At 53.7% G+C, this 15,727-nt stretch overlaps 1 protein-coding gene across 2 annotated transcripts in view; it reads left to right on the top strand.

Moving 5' to 3' along the window:
- Nucleotides 1–15,727, top strand: part of SYNGR1 (synaptogyrin 1) — a 36,819-nt gene that overhangs the window by 16,019 nt on the left and 5,073 nt on the right. Inside the window, exons 2-4 of one of the 2 annotated variants that reach the window (XM_082422484.1) lie at nt 3,174–3,411; nt 4,831–4,976; nt 9,075–15,567. In XM_082422484.1, the coding sequence (XP_082278610.1) occupies nt 3,174–3,411; nt 4,831–4,976; nt 9,075–9,296 (606 nt within the window). In that variant the 3' untranslated portion in view covers nt 9,297–15,567. Of the gene's footprint in view, nt 1–3,173; nt 3,412–4,830; nt 4,977–6,224; nt 6,526–9,074; nt 15,568–15,727 lie in introns of those variants that run through there. The other variant, XM_082422485.1, reaches the window with a different exon arrangement.

Below are 15,727 nucleotides of genomic sequence, written 5' to 3'. Positions count from 1 at the left end.
ATGTAAGACTGGAAACCATAAAGCTCCTAGAGGAAAACATAGGCAGAACACTCTTTGACATAAATCATAGCAGTATTTTTTTGGATTTATCTCCTAAAGCAAAGGAAATAAAGGCAAAAATAAACAAATGAGACCTAATTAAACTTAAAACCTTTTGCACAGCAAAGGAAACATGAACAAAACAAAAAGACAACCCTGCTGAATGGGAGAAAATATTTGCAAATGATATGGCTGATAAGAGGTTAATATCCAACATATATAAACAGCTCATACAACTCAACGTCAAAAAAACAACCTGATTAAAAAAATAGACAGAAGACCTGAATAGACATTTTTCCAGAGAGGAAATGCAGATGGCCAGCAGGCACATAAAAAATGCTCACCATCGCTAATCGTCAGGGAAATGCAAATCAAAACAAAAATGAGATCTCATGTCACACCTGTCAGAACGGTTATCATCAGAAAGAACACAGGGACTTCCCTGGTGGTCCAGTGGGTAAGACTTCGCACTCCCAATGCAGGGGGCCCGGGTTTTATCCCTGGTCGGGGAACTAGATCCTGCATGCATGCTGCAACTAAGAGTCCAAATGCCGCAACTAAAGATCCCGCATGCTGCAATGAAGACCCGGTGCAGCCAAAATAAATAAATAAATAAATATTTTTTAAAAAAGAACACAAATAACAAATGTTGACGAGGATGTGGAGGAAAGGGAACCCTCATACACTGTTGGGGGGAATGTAAATTGGTGCAGCCACTGTGGAAAACAGTATGGAGGTTTCTCAAAAAACTAAAAATAGAACTACCATATGACCCAGCAATTCCACTCCTGGACATATATCTGAAAAAAACAAAAAACACCGACTTGAAAAGATACATGCACCCCAATGTTCATGCATTATTTACAGTTGCCAAGAAATGGAAGCAACCTAAGTGTCCATCAACAGATGAATGGATAAAGAAGATGTGGTAAATATTGTATATATATACAATGGAGTACTTACTCAACCATAAAAAAGAATGAAATTTTGCCATTGAAGCAACATGGGTGGACTTGGAGGGTATTATGCTAAGTGAAATAAGTCAGACAGAGAGAGACAAGTACTGTATATCACTTATATGTGGAATCTAAAAAACACAACAAACTAGTGAATATAACAAAAAGGAAGCAGACTCACAGATATAGAGAACAAACTAGTGGTTACTAGTGGGGAGGGGCAATATAGCAGTAGGGGATTAAGAGGTACAAACTATTACGTATAAAATAAGCTACAAGGATTTATTGTACAACAAGGGACTATAGCCAATATTTTATAACTATAAATGGAATGTAACCTTTAAAAATTGTGAATCACTATATTGTATACTTGTAACATATAATATTGTACATCAACTATACTTCAATAAAAAATGTGGATTTGTTTTATATATATTACTCCTACACTAATATATCCAGTACATTATAAAACCCATGTAAAGTGTAGACATCTTAAAAAGATACAATTTAAAAAATGATGCTTCTTATATTTTTTCGCACACCTGCGCTGGGGTCACTTCCCATCCTAGGTGTTAGCTAAGGACGAAAATGTGTCTGGGTCATATTGAAATTCTAGTTCCTTATTGTAGAAACATTGGAAAGCAAAGTGAAGTGGAAAATGGACAATAAACCCTCTGCAACCTGCACCTCAAGTTCACTGTAGGCCACATCTGAGGTTCTGTTTTCCTGTTTGTTTGTTTGTCAGTTGGGTCTGGACCTCCTCGTAATCATAGTTTCTGGGGAGGTGAGAGGTAGGAGGAAAAAGCAGGAACTTCAGAGTCAGGTCCCTGGGTTTAAAGCCACCTCTGCCACGTACCAGCTGTGTGACTCTGGGCACATTAACCAATACCTACACCTTCCCTGCCTCATCCGCAAAACGCAGATGATGCTGATTGTATTCGTTAGCTGCTGCTATGTAACAAGACACCCCAAAATGTAGTGGCTTAAAACAACAAACATTTGTTATCTCACAGTTTCTGTGGCCAGGAATCTGCTTAGCGAGGTGCCACTGCCTCTCACATCGTGGTGTCAGCCAGGGCTGCGGTCTCATCTGAAGGCTGAGGGAGGAGCCATTGTCAAGCTCACTTACATGGTGCTGGCAGGACTCGTTCCCTGTGGGCCGCGGGGCTCAGTTCCCTGCTGGCTGCTGACTGGAGGCCTCTCTCAGGTCCATGCTGCGTGTGTTTCTCCATAAGGCAGCTCAAAACCTGGCAGCTGCTTCCATCAGAGCAAGCAAGCGAGAGGGGTCAAGAGGGGGTGAGCACGATGGAGGCCGGGTCTTTGTAACCTCCTCGCACAAGTGACATCCCATCACTTTTTGCCATATTCTGTTTGTTTAGAAGCAAATCGCTAGGCTCAGCCCACAGTGTAGGGGAAGGAGATTGCACAAACGCGTGAATACCAGGAGGTGGGGTCTTAGGGGACCACCTCTGCTGGCTGCCAGCCCGGCTGAAGTAGACCTGTCTTGGAAGTTGTTGGGGGCACTTAAGGAGGAAACACATGTTACACTTGGGGTCCTGCAAGTAATTGACCTGTTGCTCTGTAACTGACAGGGTTGTGACTGTTGTATTCTTTTCATTTATCATTCTTTCCACTTGTCAGGGCCTGGGCAACAGGGAAGTGTGGGACCAAGGACAGGGCCTGAGACCCCAGAACAGCCCGTGGCTCTGCAGAGCAGAGGAGAGCACAAAATGGGGCTGGGCACGTGCCCACATCCGGAGGAATCAGCTGGGGGCTTGCTGGCTTGGCAGTTCACCACCCAGAGGGCTGAGACCTCTTCTTCTGGGAGGCCAGGTCCAGTCCTAGAGGAACTGTGGTATCAGGGCCCAGGAAGACCTCTCAGCACCTGGCTGGAAGGGGAGTGGGGCCACATCTGTGGTCGGAGGGTCCTCAGTGCCTGCAGCTGAAGAAGAAGGCGATTGACCCCGCCTGTGCTGTGTGACCCCAAGCAAGTTCCCCTCCCTCTCTGGGCCTGCCCTCTGAAATGCCTGCTTAACACCGACCCTGTGGCTGTTTGGGGTGAAGAGGGCTCACAGAGAGGCAGGCAGCAGGCCGAGGGAGTTGGCAGCCCTCCCCTTCCCTGGGGCTGGTACTGGGAGGGGTCTCACACCTGCCCCTGCCCCTCCCCCGCCACCGCAGGTGTTCTCCATCGTGGTGTTCGGCTCCATCGTGAATGAGGGCTACCTCAACAGCCCCTCGGAGAGCGAGGAGTTTTGCATCTACAACCGCAACCCCAATGCCTGCGGCTACGGCGTGACCGTGGGCGTGCTTGCCTTCCTCACCTGCCTGCTCTACCTGGCCCTGGACGTGTACTTCCCGCAGATCAGCAGTGTCAAGGACCGTAAGAAGGCCGTCCTATCTGACATCGGCGTCTCGGGTGAGCCCCCATCCCAGTGGGCACCCCCCAACCCCAGCACAACAGAGTCCACAGGGGGCTGTCCCGGCCGTGGTCCTGCTCATCCTCATGCACACCTGGGAGGCGGCTGCCACTCTTCTCCCTATTTTCCAGATGGGGAAACTGAGGTGCAGGCGGGTGAAGGGACAGACTTGGGGTCACAGGGCTGGCAGCAGGGAAGGGTGGGACCAGGGCTGGGCCTGAGACCCCAGAACAGCCCACAGCTCATGCGGGGAGGGGAGCACAACGACCAGAGGAGTCCCCTCTTCTTTCAGTGGCCTCTTCTGGCCCCCTCCCTGGTGGAGCCCCGTGAGAAGTAAGCAAGGCGATGGCTGAAGGCCCTGGCACACAGTAGGTACCCCGGGAGGGTCAGGACCTGGAGCTGGGAAGCTGCCGTGACCTGCCACCCTTGCCCTTCAGAAATGGCCTTTGGCAGAAGTACCCTGGCCTCTGTCACCATAAGTTCTGAGAGACTGATTGGAGGGTGCTTGGGTTTGGTGTCACTGGCCTAGGGTTGTGGTCTCAGGTGTCTGGCTGGGACCTCCCCCCACTTCCTGGCCCCAGGACTCTCAGGATGTGCCTGGCTTGCAGGCAGTGAGGCCCGGGGTCCCTTAGACTTGAAGGAACTAGAATAACATGAGTGGTTCTCAAACTGTGTTCCATGGAGCCCCAGGGTTCCCCAGCAGTGCCTCTGGGAGGGGCTGGGCTCTAGGCACCACCCCCAGCACACACGCTTTTTATCCTGAGCAGCTCTGGACTTCTATGGATAGACTGTGGGCATCCAGAGATCTTGTTGCCACAAGGCTCGCACCACTAAACTCCCCAGACCTCGGCTCTCAAAGGGGCCCTCACTAACCTCGGGGCTTTGTGAGGCTGCAGACACATTAGTGGTTGAGACTCAGACCGGCTGGCCCCAGCGTCCCCTCATCGTCCCCTGCCCAATTCTCTGGGAGGCTGCAGTCAGGCGTGGGGTTGGGTGGACGCTCCTCCCAGAGAGCTGCAGGCCTCAGGGTGGACCACGGGTCAGTCAGGGATTCAGCCAGGAAATCTGTGTTGGCTGAGGTGAGAGAAACGCCGGCCGAGGCCGACTGACTTTTCTCTGTCTCTCCTTCCCTCTGTCTCTCCCTCTCTCTCACTGCCCGGCCCTCCCTGGATCTGCTCCCGGCCTGGCTGGTTCCTTTCTGTGGTCTCTGTCCCGCTCTGCATCTGACCGGCCTCTCTGTTCTCGCCTGCACCTTCCCTGTGCTCTCCCCACACTGACCCCCACCTCCTCTCCCTTTGGGGGTGGGGGAACGTGGGAGACGTGCTCTTGAACCTCCCCTGTTCCTCGGTTTCCAATTTCCTCCCTATTCGCCCTCTCTCCCCATGCGGGCGTTCTGCCTGGCCCCGTGCACACCCCAGCCTTCTGGGCCTTCCTCTGGTTCGTGGGCTTCTGCTACCTGGCCAACCAGTGGCAGGTCTCCAAGCCCAAGGACAACCCGCTGAACGAAGGGACAGACGCAGCCCGGGCTGCCATCGCCTTCTCCTTCTTCTCCATCTTCACGTGGGTGAGTACACCGCCCACCCAGCCCACACTCACCGGCCCCAGCCAGGCTTCTGGGCTGGTGGCCTTTGAACATGACCATGGACTCTGTTCTGCTTCCCTCCTCAATGCTCATGGCGGGGCTGCTCCCTGAGGAAGGAGACTGTCCAGGAAAGACAGTCAGGTGGTGGTGGCGGACCCTGGCTTTGGTGCAGAGCACCATTCCTGTGGTAATGGACTCCCCTCCCGACCACTCCAATAGTTGGGTGGTAGGTATTAACTGTCCCCTTTTACAGATGACAAAGCTGAGGCCTAGATGGGAAGATAAGGCCTTGAGGTTCAAGGCTGGGAAGGAGCCCAAGCTGAGAGTCAGGAGACCTGGGTCAAATCGTGGGGCTGCCTCTTAATTTTCTGGGCCTCTGTCTTCCCATCTGTAAAATGGAGAGATTGGATTTGCTGTGGGGTGTGTCACAAACACAGATGGCCATGGGGCAGGCAGGATGTGAGAAGGCGTGAGTGGACCGGGTGGCATGTGCACACCATCCTAAAAGGGTACCCTCTGCCCGGCCCCTGTTCTGAGCAGTAATGGGGACCCACAGAGGCCAGGTCTTCCTGTTTTCCCAGGGAGCCCAGAAGTCTGAATTTCTATGAGAAATCTGATCTTTATGTGTTAGCAATTTGTTCAAGTTTAAAAAGATACGTTGTGTGGGTCCAAAAAAGCATGTCTCCGGGCCCCACTGGCCAGAGGCCACCCCTTTGCAGGCTCTAGACCGAGTGGTCTTGAACACCCATCAGTGTGACAGCAAGGCTGGTCCTTCTTTCCCATTGGTTCCAGGTCCTCTCGATTTATTTTTTCTTCTCTCGTCTTCCTCCTGCAGATATCTGGGGTTATATAGGCTCTGTTCCCCCATCCCAAGGGCTCTCGCCTCCCCTCTGACAGTGCCCCCCGGCCCACAGCCCCCTTCCCTCCAGACCTTCCAGCTGTCCTGGCCCCTCCTGTGAAGCCTTGCTGCAGCTAGCCTTCCCTGTCCCCCCTGCCCTCCTGGGCCTGTCCTAGACTTCTTCCTTTTTTGTGGGCTCCTGGCTATCCCTTTTCTCTTGGGGGCGGGGCTTGCAGAGGAGGAGTGGGTGATTGGACACCAGGACTTCCAGGGGCGGGTCTGAAAGCCTGACTGACAGGTGCCCACCAGCCCACTGAAGTCAGCCTCCCTGCTGGCACCTCTGCCTCTCCCTGTTCTTCCCCGCTGGCCTCACCCCTGCTCTCTCCTGGCAGAGCCTGACCGCAGCCTTGGCCGTGCGGAGATTCAAGGACCTTACCTTCCAGGAGGAATACAGCACGCTGTTTCCCACCTCAGCGCAGCCGTAGGCCCGCGCGGCTTCCAGAGGCAGGCAGGCCTAATCATGCCCAGTGGCAAGGTTGGGGGGCAGCCCACCTCCTGGACCGGCCGAGATGCCAGGGCGTGCAGGGCGGTGGAAAGCTGGCTAGAGGGGCCAGTTAAGACTCACCACTCGCTCACCGCCTCCTTTGTTTATTCTTCATGTGTCCGTTCATTCAGTAAACATTTATTGAGCAACTGTTCTGTGCCTAGTGATGAATCAGATGTGGTCCCTGGCCCCAGGAGCCCACAGCCTGGGGAGGGGAAGACAGACAAACCGAAACCTCCCCCAAATGTGCTGCACAGGCTGTAGAAGGGCCGGAGGTGGCTCAACACGTGGGCTGTCAGGGTGCCGAGCTGTGGGCTGAGAGCCCGTCCCATGGCTGCAACATGAAGGCCGATTTTCCAGTCCCCACGGAGGCTGGCTGCCAAGGGGGGTCTGGCCCAGGACATCAGAGGACTCATGGTCTGGCTCTGCTCTCGTGTGCTTTGTGACCCTGGGCAGACCTGTGCACCTCTCTGAGCCTCAGTCTACTTCCCTGGACTGAGGAGTGATAATGGGCCAACCTCTCAGGGCTGTTGCACAGATGAAACAAAGCTTGGCACAGGGCTTGGCACAGAGATGCTCAATAAATGTAGGTTCTTTTGTTCATTCATTCATTCATTCTCTCCAAGGAGTCAAGGACACCTTCATAATCTCTACTTTGGGAGCGATTCCCGTGTGGTGGAATCCCTGTTCTTCCAAAGGACCTTGGCCCCCATTTCTACACAGGTTCCCTCCGCTGCCCTGGAGTACAAACTGGCCCCCAGGGCAAAGCACTGCACGGTGGAAGTGCCACAGAGAGTGCGCCTTCTCTGAAGAAGCAGCGCCAGGTGGACCACCAGGTCCCTGGGCTCTGAACAGAACTCCCAGCCTCACCTCTGCACCCCAGTCCAGCGGGGGCCCACACCCCTCCATGGCTCCTGTCTGGGGCTCTTTGAACTGGCTGGCTAAGGGAGGCCTTGACTCAGTGGGGATGGAGGAGTGACCACAGACATCGCACTAGGTGCCTGCAGCTAGAGGCCCCTCCCTGGAAGGGTCTGCAGAGGTCATCTGCTCCAGCCCTCTGCCTCCGTGCAGACACCCGTGGAGCCAGGGAGCTGTGGGAGGACCAGGTCTGCAGAAGTTCCTCTCAGGGACTCATTCATTCATTCATTCATTCATTCATTCCCCGTGTGCTCTTGTGGGCTCACTGATGGCTCAAGGGTGCTGACAACGTGGCCGGTACCCCAGGGGGTAGTTTTCACCTCCCTGCTTCTCCAGGCTCCTGCGTCCGAGCGCTCCCACAGCCAGGACCTCATACCAACATAGTGGAAAATACAGGAGGGCCACTCCTAACTTCCTCAGCTCACCTCCTTGAGGCCTGGTCTGCCTTCCCCAGGCCCCTGGCTCTTTGCCCCCTGCCTCTCACCCATTGGCCCTTTTGGGTTCCTGGTTGACTTAGTGCCTTGTCAGCAGGCTGATCAAAAGGAAGGAGGTGGGGAGGGCCGTGGCCTGGGAAGGGGCAGGACCCCCGTGTTCAGGTCTGGGTTCCGGCACTGACTGCCACGAGGCCACCCTTTTCTAGGCCTCAGTCTTCCCAGCCCCAAAACAAGGGTATGTAGAACATTAGCATTTTCTCATCACAGGCAGATGACCTGGATTGGGAAGGTCTCTGGAGAAGGCTTTCAGTGTAAACCTATAAACTTCGTCGTTTAATGACAGATTTAATTGATTCCCTAGCTTCGTGTGATCAGTGTCATTGTCCTTAATAACAATGTAACTGCTTTTACTGGAAAAGAATTTCCCGCCTATGCATTTATGCGGTAGACAAGTCTTTCCCAACTGGGTCCTATGAAAAAAGGGCTTCAGTGGTTGGATAAGGTTGGCAAATGTTGCTTGCCATAGTTTTCCCCTTGGGGATCCCAGCATACATTAGTCAAAGCTCTGACAAGTCCTATAGTCTTCTATTTAACTCAGTTTCCCAAACTTGTTTGGTGAAGCATTTCAGTTAGAATTAGGTTCAGCGACAAATGACAGAAATCACAAATGACAGTGGTTTAAGCAAAGTCTAAGTCTGGGAAGACAGTCCAGGGCTGGCATAGTGGCCCCAGAAGTCTTTAGTGACCCAGGCCTCGACCATCCCTACAGTTTGGCTCATGGACCTCATGGTCCATTATGACAACTAGAGCGCCTGCTATCACACCTGCATTCCAGGCATCAGGTCAAAGGGTGGGACAAAGAACTTGGGGGTGACCCACTGGCTAGAACTTAGTCATATGGCTATGCCTAACTGCAAGAGAGACAGAATAGCTTTTAGGAGATGCCGACATTTCTCTGTCCCACCAAAAACTTTTTTCTCCATTCCATCTAACTCCCTAAGAACACATTTTGAGAAGGATGCTGTGGGCCTTGGGGGCATTTTAACACTCCAAAATGAAGACTCTAGAATTTTTGTTGACCCAGAGTGACCTCTGGGATTAGGGGACATAGGGCAGGTGATTTCCGAAGTTCTTTCTGGCTAGAGAGTGTGGTTCTGGGCTGGCTGCAAGGACAGCCTTCCTTCCTCCCCAGTCAAGCTTGGTTTTATCTTCTGTGTTTTGAGGATATTTAACCCTCTATTGCCCGTGTCCTGTGGACTAACCTCTACTAACCCAGTGCTCTTGTCTGTCTCTCCCCTAACCATCCCCTCCCGCCTGTCCTTGTCCCCGCCGACCCCCGTCCCCAGGCGGGCCAGGCTGTGCTGGCCTTCCAGAGGTACCAGATTGGCGCAGACTCGGCCCTCTTCTCCCAGGACTACATGGACCCCAGCCAGGACTCCAGCATGCCTTACGCCCCCTACGTGGAGCCCAGCGCCGGGCCAGACCCCGCCGGCATGGGTGGCACCTACCAGCAGCCGGCCAGCGCCTTTGAGCCCGAGCCCCAGGGCTACCAGTCACAGGGCTACTGAGCCACAGTGACCGCCTGCCCCCCGCCTGCCTATGACCTGCTCCAGCTGCCCCCTGCTCCCTCCCTTCACACCCGGCCCCCTTCTCCCTCCCAGGTTGCCCTGGCCGGTCCCTCCAGGTGGTTCCACTGAGGTCCAGGGCAGCTCGGGTGGGATGGGGCAGTGAGGTGTTGGGGGGGTATCCACATGTGTGTGCAGGTGTGTCCAGCAGGGCCCTGGGGTGTTTGCATTCATTCCTTGTGTCTTTGAGCGTTTGTTGAGCACCTACTGTGTATCAGGCCTGTGCTTGGCATGAGTGCTGAAAGACAAATGGTCCCTGGAAATGGGGAAGAGGAGAGGTGGAGGAGGCCCTACTGGTACCAGAAGTAGGAATGGAGAGAAAGCTAGCCCGGGAGGATGCTGGGAAGGTTTGGCTGCAGGGTGTGAGCACCCAGAGGACACTGGGGGCTGTCACCTGCTAGGAGTGATACAACCGCCCTGCTAGGAGTGTTGGCCTGTCTCCATTTTATGGCTGAGGAAACTGAGGCCTGGAGAGGTCAAGGTCACTCGCCCAGGGTCACTCAGGCAGCCAGTGATAGAGATGGGGCCAAGCCCAGGTCCCCTGACTGCAGAGCACCTGCTGTCCCCTGGCCTCCCCACCATCCCCCCTCCCCGAGCCGGGGGCTCCACCGCTCAGTGCTACCGTCACTCTGGGAGGCCTTGGGGACCTCAGCCCATGAGACACCCTGATTCTGCTGCAAGCCAGGGGCCTGCTCTGCCCCGACTGTTCCCCCCAGTGGGACAGCCCTGCCTCCAGGCCCCTCTCCCCACATCCCGCCAGCCCCTCCCCTGGCCACCTCCCAGGGCGGGAGAGCCAAGAGGGCGGGCCTGGCTCCCGTGTGCCGCTCCATGCTGCGCACATCCCGCCAGGAGCTCCAGCACGCCTTTGTGGCCTCCCGACTGACCACTGTCCCTGCCTCTAGGAGGGGCTCGCTATGTCCCTGCCAGGGGCCGAGTGAACAAGGAGGCCTGGATGGGGAGCACCTCGCCCAAGGTTACAGTGAGTGAGTGGCAGGGCTGGGCTTGCTACCTGGTCTTCTTGGTCCCAGCTACCCAGCAGGTGCCCCATTCCCTGCCCTTGTGACCTCCCAGGAAACAGAACTGATCTGGGACACTGTGTCATCTTTCCTCATTCGGGGTCAGCCAGGGGCCCAGGGGCTGGGACAGCCAAGCCAAAGCCTTCCAGAAGGCCTGCCAAACGGCTGGTCTCCCTATGGGAAGACGGGGGCTCCAGACGCAGCAAGGCCAGCCTGCAAGCTGCTGCCGTGGGACAAACTGTCCTCAAGATGAACGGTGAGAGCCCCTGGGGCGGGGCGTGGAAGGCTCCGGGAGGCCACAGGCTGTAGGGGAGAGGGTGGCAGGTGTCCTCAAAGGCACAGGGAGGGTTGTGGGGGACAGGGAGGGACTTTTACACAACGTGGGCTCTTCACTGAGCCCTAAGGGTTGGGGAGGCCTTGAAGAGGGGAGAGGTGTGGGGAGACCTGGGGCCCAGTGTCCACCAGTCAGTGCCTCGGGAAGCAGGGCACTGGGATTGCAGGTCACCACCAGCCCCCACGAGAACCCTAAGGGGCAGGTAATATTTGTTCACTTGCCTGTTGATTCAGCAGTTATGGGGCATCTGTGCTGGGAATACAGAGGGTGGGGTCCCTGCCCTCAAGGAACTGACAGTCGTCAGAGATGAGCATTAAACCGACAGCCGTACCCAGGGTCCATTACAGGGGTGAGGCGCTATGCGAGTGCGTGACGGGCTGCGGCTCCCCAGGGAGGGGCCCTGAGGATGGGCAGCAGTTAGCTTGGCAATGAGGGAAGGAGAGGGAATTTCCTAGGCAGAGAAGTAGCATCATTGTCTCCACTTAAGGGGAAACTGAGGCTCAGCACATGAATTAGCAGTGGAGCATGGATCAGGTCTGGTCAAGTCCTCCCAAGGGGCAGCGGTGACAGGAAAGGACCCCAGACAGCCGAGTGACAGCTGCTTGTTGCTGACTTCAATTTTCCACATCTGGGGAAGGGGCTCTATCTATGGTTCTCTCCCCCTGGGTGGCCCAAGTGGGGACAGGATGGGGCTCTGGTATCTGCCAGGTTGAGCAGTGGAACCGGTACCAGACCAGAGGTTTGCGAAAAAGGTAAGGGTGGGAGTGGGTGTGTTTCTGGCAGAGAGAAGTTCTGTGCCCACATAGGATTCTATGAGAAGTCCTCTCCCTTACCCACTTCCCACCAAAAACATCCCTTGCTGATGGGCACCAGGAGACCCCAGGATGCTGCCCATCTCTTCCCCTGGGCACCGACCAGCTGCTGGTGATGCTGGGCTAGAGGGCAGGGTACCATCTAAACTTTACCCGGTCGCTGGGTGTTTATTACAGACTCTACCTGCCACCCCAGAATGGGAAAATTTACAAGGCCCTGCCAGGAGTAGGGGCTGCTGAATCATCTCACTGAGCATTCCCTCCTAGTCCTGGGGCGCTGCCCAGACAGGGTCCCGTGGTTAGGCTGTGCTGCGGTGGGGGTGAGGAACAGGAGCAGAGATTTGGAGGGCGGGATTTGATTGAGACCCAGGGCTCCTGACTCCCCTACTGAGTGGTTGGTGGGGATGCCCTGCTCCTTCTGTTGGCTGAGGACAGCCCCCTGGGGGCCCCAAGCTTAGAGCCTGTGCTCACAGGCCAGCTGTATCCCCTTTTCCCTCCCTGCTGCCCCCACTCTGCCTCTCCCTTGCTTCCAAGCCCTTCCTTGGAGAAGGGCACCCCTGCAGTCCGGCCTTGCTGAGTTTGGGCTCCCTCCTCCCATCAAGCACAAGAGAGGGCCAAGGAAAACTGGGTTCCACGCGAGTTTAGAGCTGCAAGGACACTTAGGGGTGGTAGAGTCTGGGCCAGGAAGACAGTGACTTGTCCAAAGTCAAGCACAGAGCTAGAGGCTCGGGATCCAGGTCTCCTGCCTCTGAGTTGACACTGATCCTGCTGCATCACAGGCATCTGCCTGGGTGCGGCTCCCGGTCCACCTGGGTGTGTAACAACTGAGGGACTAACTCCCAGGGTACTGGTATCTGCTCCCCACTCCACCCTTCCCTGGTGGTTCTTGATCTTCGAAGACTGTTGGGGGTCCCAGGCTTCCCCCATGTAACCAAGAGCCCCCGTGTTACCCCTCGGGAGCCCCCAACCTTGGCCCAAGACCCCTTTGATTCTCTAAGGAGCACAAAGGGGGAGCAGCCCTCCCAAGAGCTGGCGGGAGGGCGGGCTTGTCCGTCCGTCTCCCCGCGCTGCCCCTTGATGTGACGCTCCCCAGCCCTCGTCTGGGTGCCCTGGCCCCCCCCGCAGCGTTACTGCCTGTGTATAGTATAAATATATATATTTTCTATATATAAGATGTATAATATAAGCCTCCACAGATATATCTCTGTGTGTGTGTGTGTGTGTGTGTGTGTGTGCAGTGAATGGCAGTCCCCATCCTGGGCCCCCACTCTGGACTCCCCCACCACCTGGTTAAGTCTCTCAAGAGTGAATCCAGTGGCCCCGTGGCACCCTCCTCTATGACATCTGTCCGTTTGTGGTGAACCAAGTGAAGGTGGTGACTTCTGGTGACATAGTAATAAAGTGAAGACTCCAAACCCACCAGTGGATTGCAGAGTGTCACGGTGTTTTTTTTGTTCTTGGTGACTGTGGCTTGGCATTTGCCCATCCCCTCCATCTCCCCTGACCTGGAACATGCTTTATTTGTTCATTAATGTTTAGTAAAAAGTCAAGTCGTTACAGATGAAGCCAATGCCCCCCAGCTTTACATGTGTGCATGCACGCACACCCCATCGCCACTCCCTTTCCTGGTCCCTTCCCCAACCACCAGAGGCAGCCAAGATTAGCTTGGCCTCATTCCTTCCAGACCATTCCCATGCTCTTACATATGTTTGCAGGGCGCTGTTTTTAAAGTTAGTGGCCCTCAGCTGGCACAGTATTTATTCAGACTCTGTAAAGTGCCAGACACTGTGCTGGGCCCTAGGAGTTCAACACTGAACCAGGTAGACACCCCTGCCCTTGCAGAGGTGGTCTTCCAGCAGGGGAGATGGACGTTAAACCAACATGCAAGCAAAAATCTCAACTGTGTGAAGTGCTGAGAGAGTGTCAGAAGATGCGGTTTAGACCTGGGCCCCTCTGAGCAGATGACCCTTAACTTGAGCTGTCTAGGATGAGCAGGGGTTCGCTGGCAAGAAGGTGGGCTGGTGAGCATTCTGGAGAGGAACTAAAACGCCGTCCCATCTGGGGAAGAGCTTGAGAGTGGCAGACACAGGAGAGAACGCGGAGGGTACTCGAGTTGCACGGCGCAGGGTCTTGAGTCCTGCGTAGGGGTTTGGTTCAGAGCAAGTGTGTGGAACCCACTGAAGAGCGAGTGACCGTCCCAGTGTGTTCTTTAAAAAGATCACTCCGGTGGTGAGATGGCAGTCGAGGTTGCTGCCCAGTGTTCAGACAGGAAGGTCACCATGGCGATGAGAAGAGTGGAAGAAGTTTGACGGAGGAGCAGATCAGTAAATGATGGACTGAGTAAAGAGGGGTGAGGTAGGTGTGACAACCGCTCCCGAGTACTGGAAGTGCTGGAGGTCAGGCTGGCGGGGAGGAGCAGGTGAGCTCGGCTCTCAGTATGGACCTGTCAGTTACGGTGCTGGCCACGCCCACTCCCCTGCTCCCTGCAAATTCCACAGTAGTCCCGGCCTGGGAAATAGCCTCTAGGCCTCTGATTGGACAGAGGTGAACACCTGATCCACGGGCCGCCCCTTCAGAGGCTGATGGGTCCCAGGACCTTGGCGCCATGGCTGTTATAAAGCACCACCCCCGCTATGACTAAGCCAGTCAGATTGCTCCCCTCGGCGATGGAGCGGAGGGACTGGTCAATCAGGAGTGGGCGGAGACTCAGGGAGAGGCGCGAGTTCCAGGAGAAAGCGGAGAACCGCGGGTTTCAGCCTACCCAGGTTCTGTCCTGCTTTGCTTTAAGGAGGCCTGAGGGCCGCAACTGCTCGCAATCAGAAGAGCCCCACCACCCCTGGAAGGCCCGCCCTTGACGCTGCTGTTCCCCCACCCCCAGCCCGGCGTGAGGAGGCGTACCCCTGGGACACAGTGGGGCCGGGCTCCAAGCCGCTAGCTTCTGCTTGACCCCGGGGCTCACCTGTAACAGCCTTTCCCCTCAGTTTTCAAGAAGATTAATGGAATTGTGATCATTTAGTAGTCACACCGTCCTCTATTTGCACTTTCTGTCCTCGTCATCATTATTCAGGTATTCCCTCCACTCTTTACAGTTACCAAAGCACTTGTCACATATTGCCAAAGGACTTCAAAAATTGACATCGAAGGATTCAGATCTGCCATCTGGGTTGCGGGTGGGGGAGCGATTCAGAAGAATGTGTCTCAGGTTGAGAAGACTGCGCCCCAAAGGGGATGAATAGGACATCACAGTGAAGAGTGTCAGCCTTCCAAGATGACCAGCCCTCCACACTGTGATGTGGGTTTTAAAAAGTTATCACGTGATGGCCATTCATTGGACTGGAGGGAAGTCTGTAAAAGCCTGAAAGGGTTGTCACAGAGTCAGGACAATTTGGGGAAATGTGAAAACCCTTGAAAAAAATACTAGTTTTCAGAATCAGGGCCGCTACATAATTTGCAGAGCCCAGTTCAAAATTAAACGCAGGGCCTCTTGTTCAAAAAGCAGTTAAAAAAAAAAAAAAAAAGTGCAGTTAAAGGTACTAAAATATAAAGATTTTTCCTTTCAAAATATCTTATTACTTATAATGATAAGTAAGGGGTAATAGTGATACATGAGTAACACCATAAACCTAAAATTGGAAAAAAAAATTTTTTTTTGCTGTCATAATTTTATATAATACAATAAATAATAATACCTTGTTAATATGATATCTGATCATTAAACTATTCTGGCTTACTTTTTTGTAAATTCATTTATTAAGTCATCAGAACATACGTTTGTCAACTTCATTTCAATGGACATAATTAAAAGCTATGACAGTCATTCTTGGCAAATGCAAGATCACAAATAATTTTTTATAATTTTTAATTTTGAGGATCTTTCTGCTGATGCAGTTGTTACTGGAGTTGTTAAGAATATTTTCTAGGCTGTCACATTAGGAGAAATTTCTGATAAACTACTTCGAAATATATCAAATATTAGTACATCTAGAGCTGATGATTCTTGTGGAACAATTTTTCTAAAAAGATTTAACTCTTCATACAAACCAATTTCATATGTCTGAATTTAAGTTTTTTTTTTTAATAAAGTCTCTTTATTCTTTTTTTTTTAAATTAATTAATTAATTAATTTATGGTTGTGTTGGGTCTTCGTTTCTGTGCGAGGGCTTCCTCTAGTTGTGGCAAGTGGGGTCCACTCTTCATCGCGGTGCGCGGGCC

Source organism: Balaenoptera physalus (genome assembly GCF_965194825.1).
Source record: "Balaenoptera physalus genome assembly, chromosome: 13".
Taxonomy (NCBI): Eukaryota; Metazoa; Chordata; class Mammalia; order Artiodactyla; family Balaenopteridae; genus Balaenoptera; species Balaenoptera physalus.
This window is presented reverse-complemented; position numbering and strand designations above follow the sequence as displayed.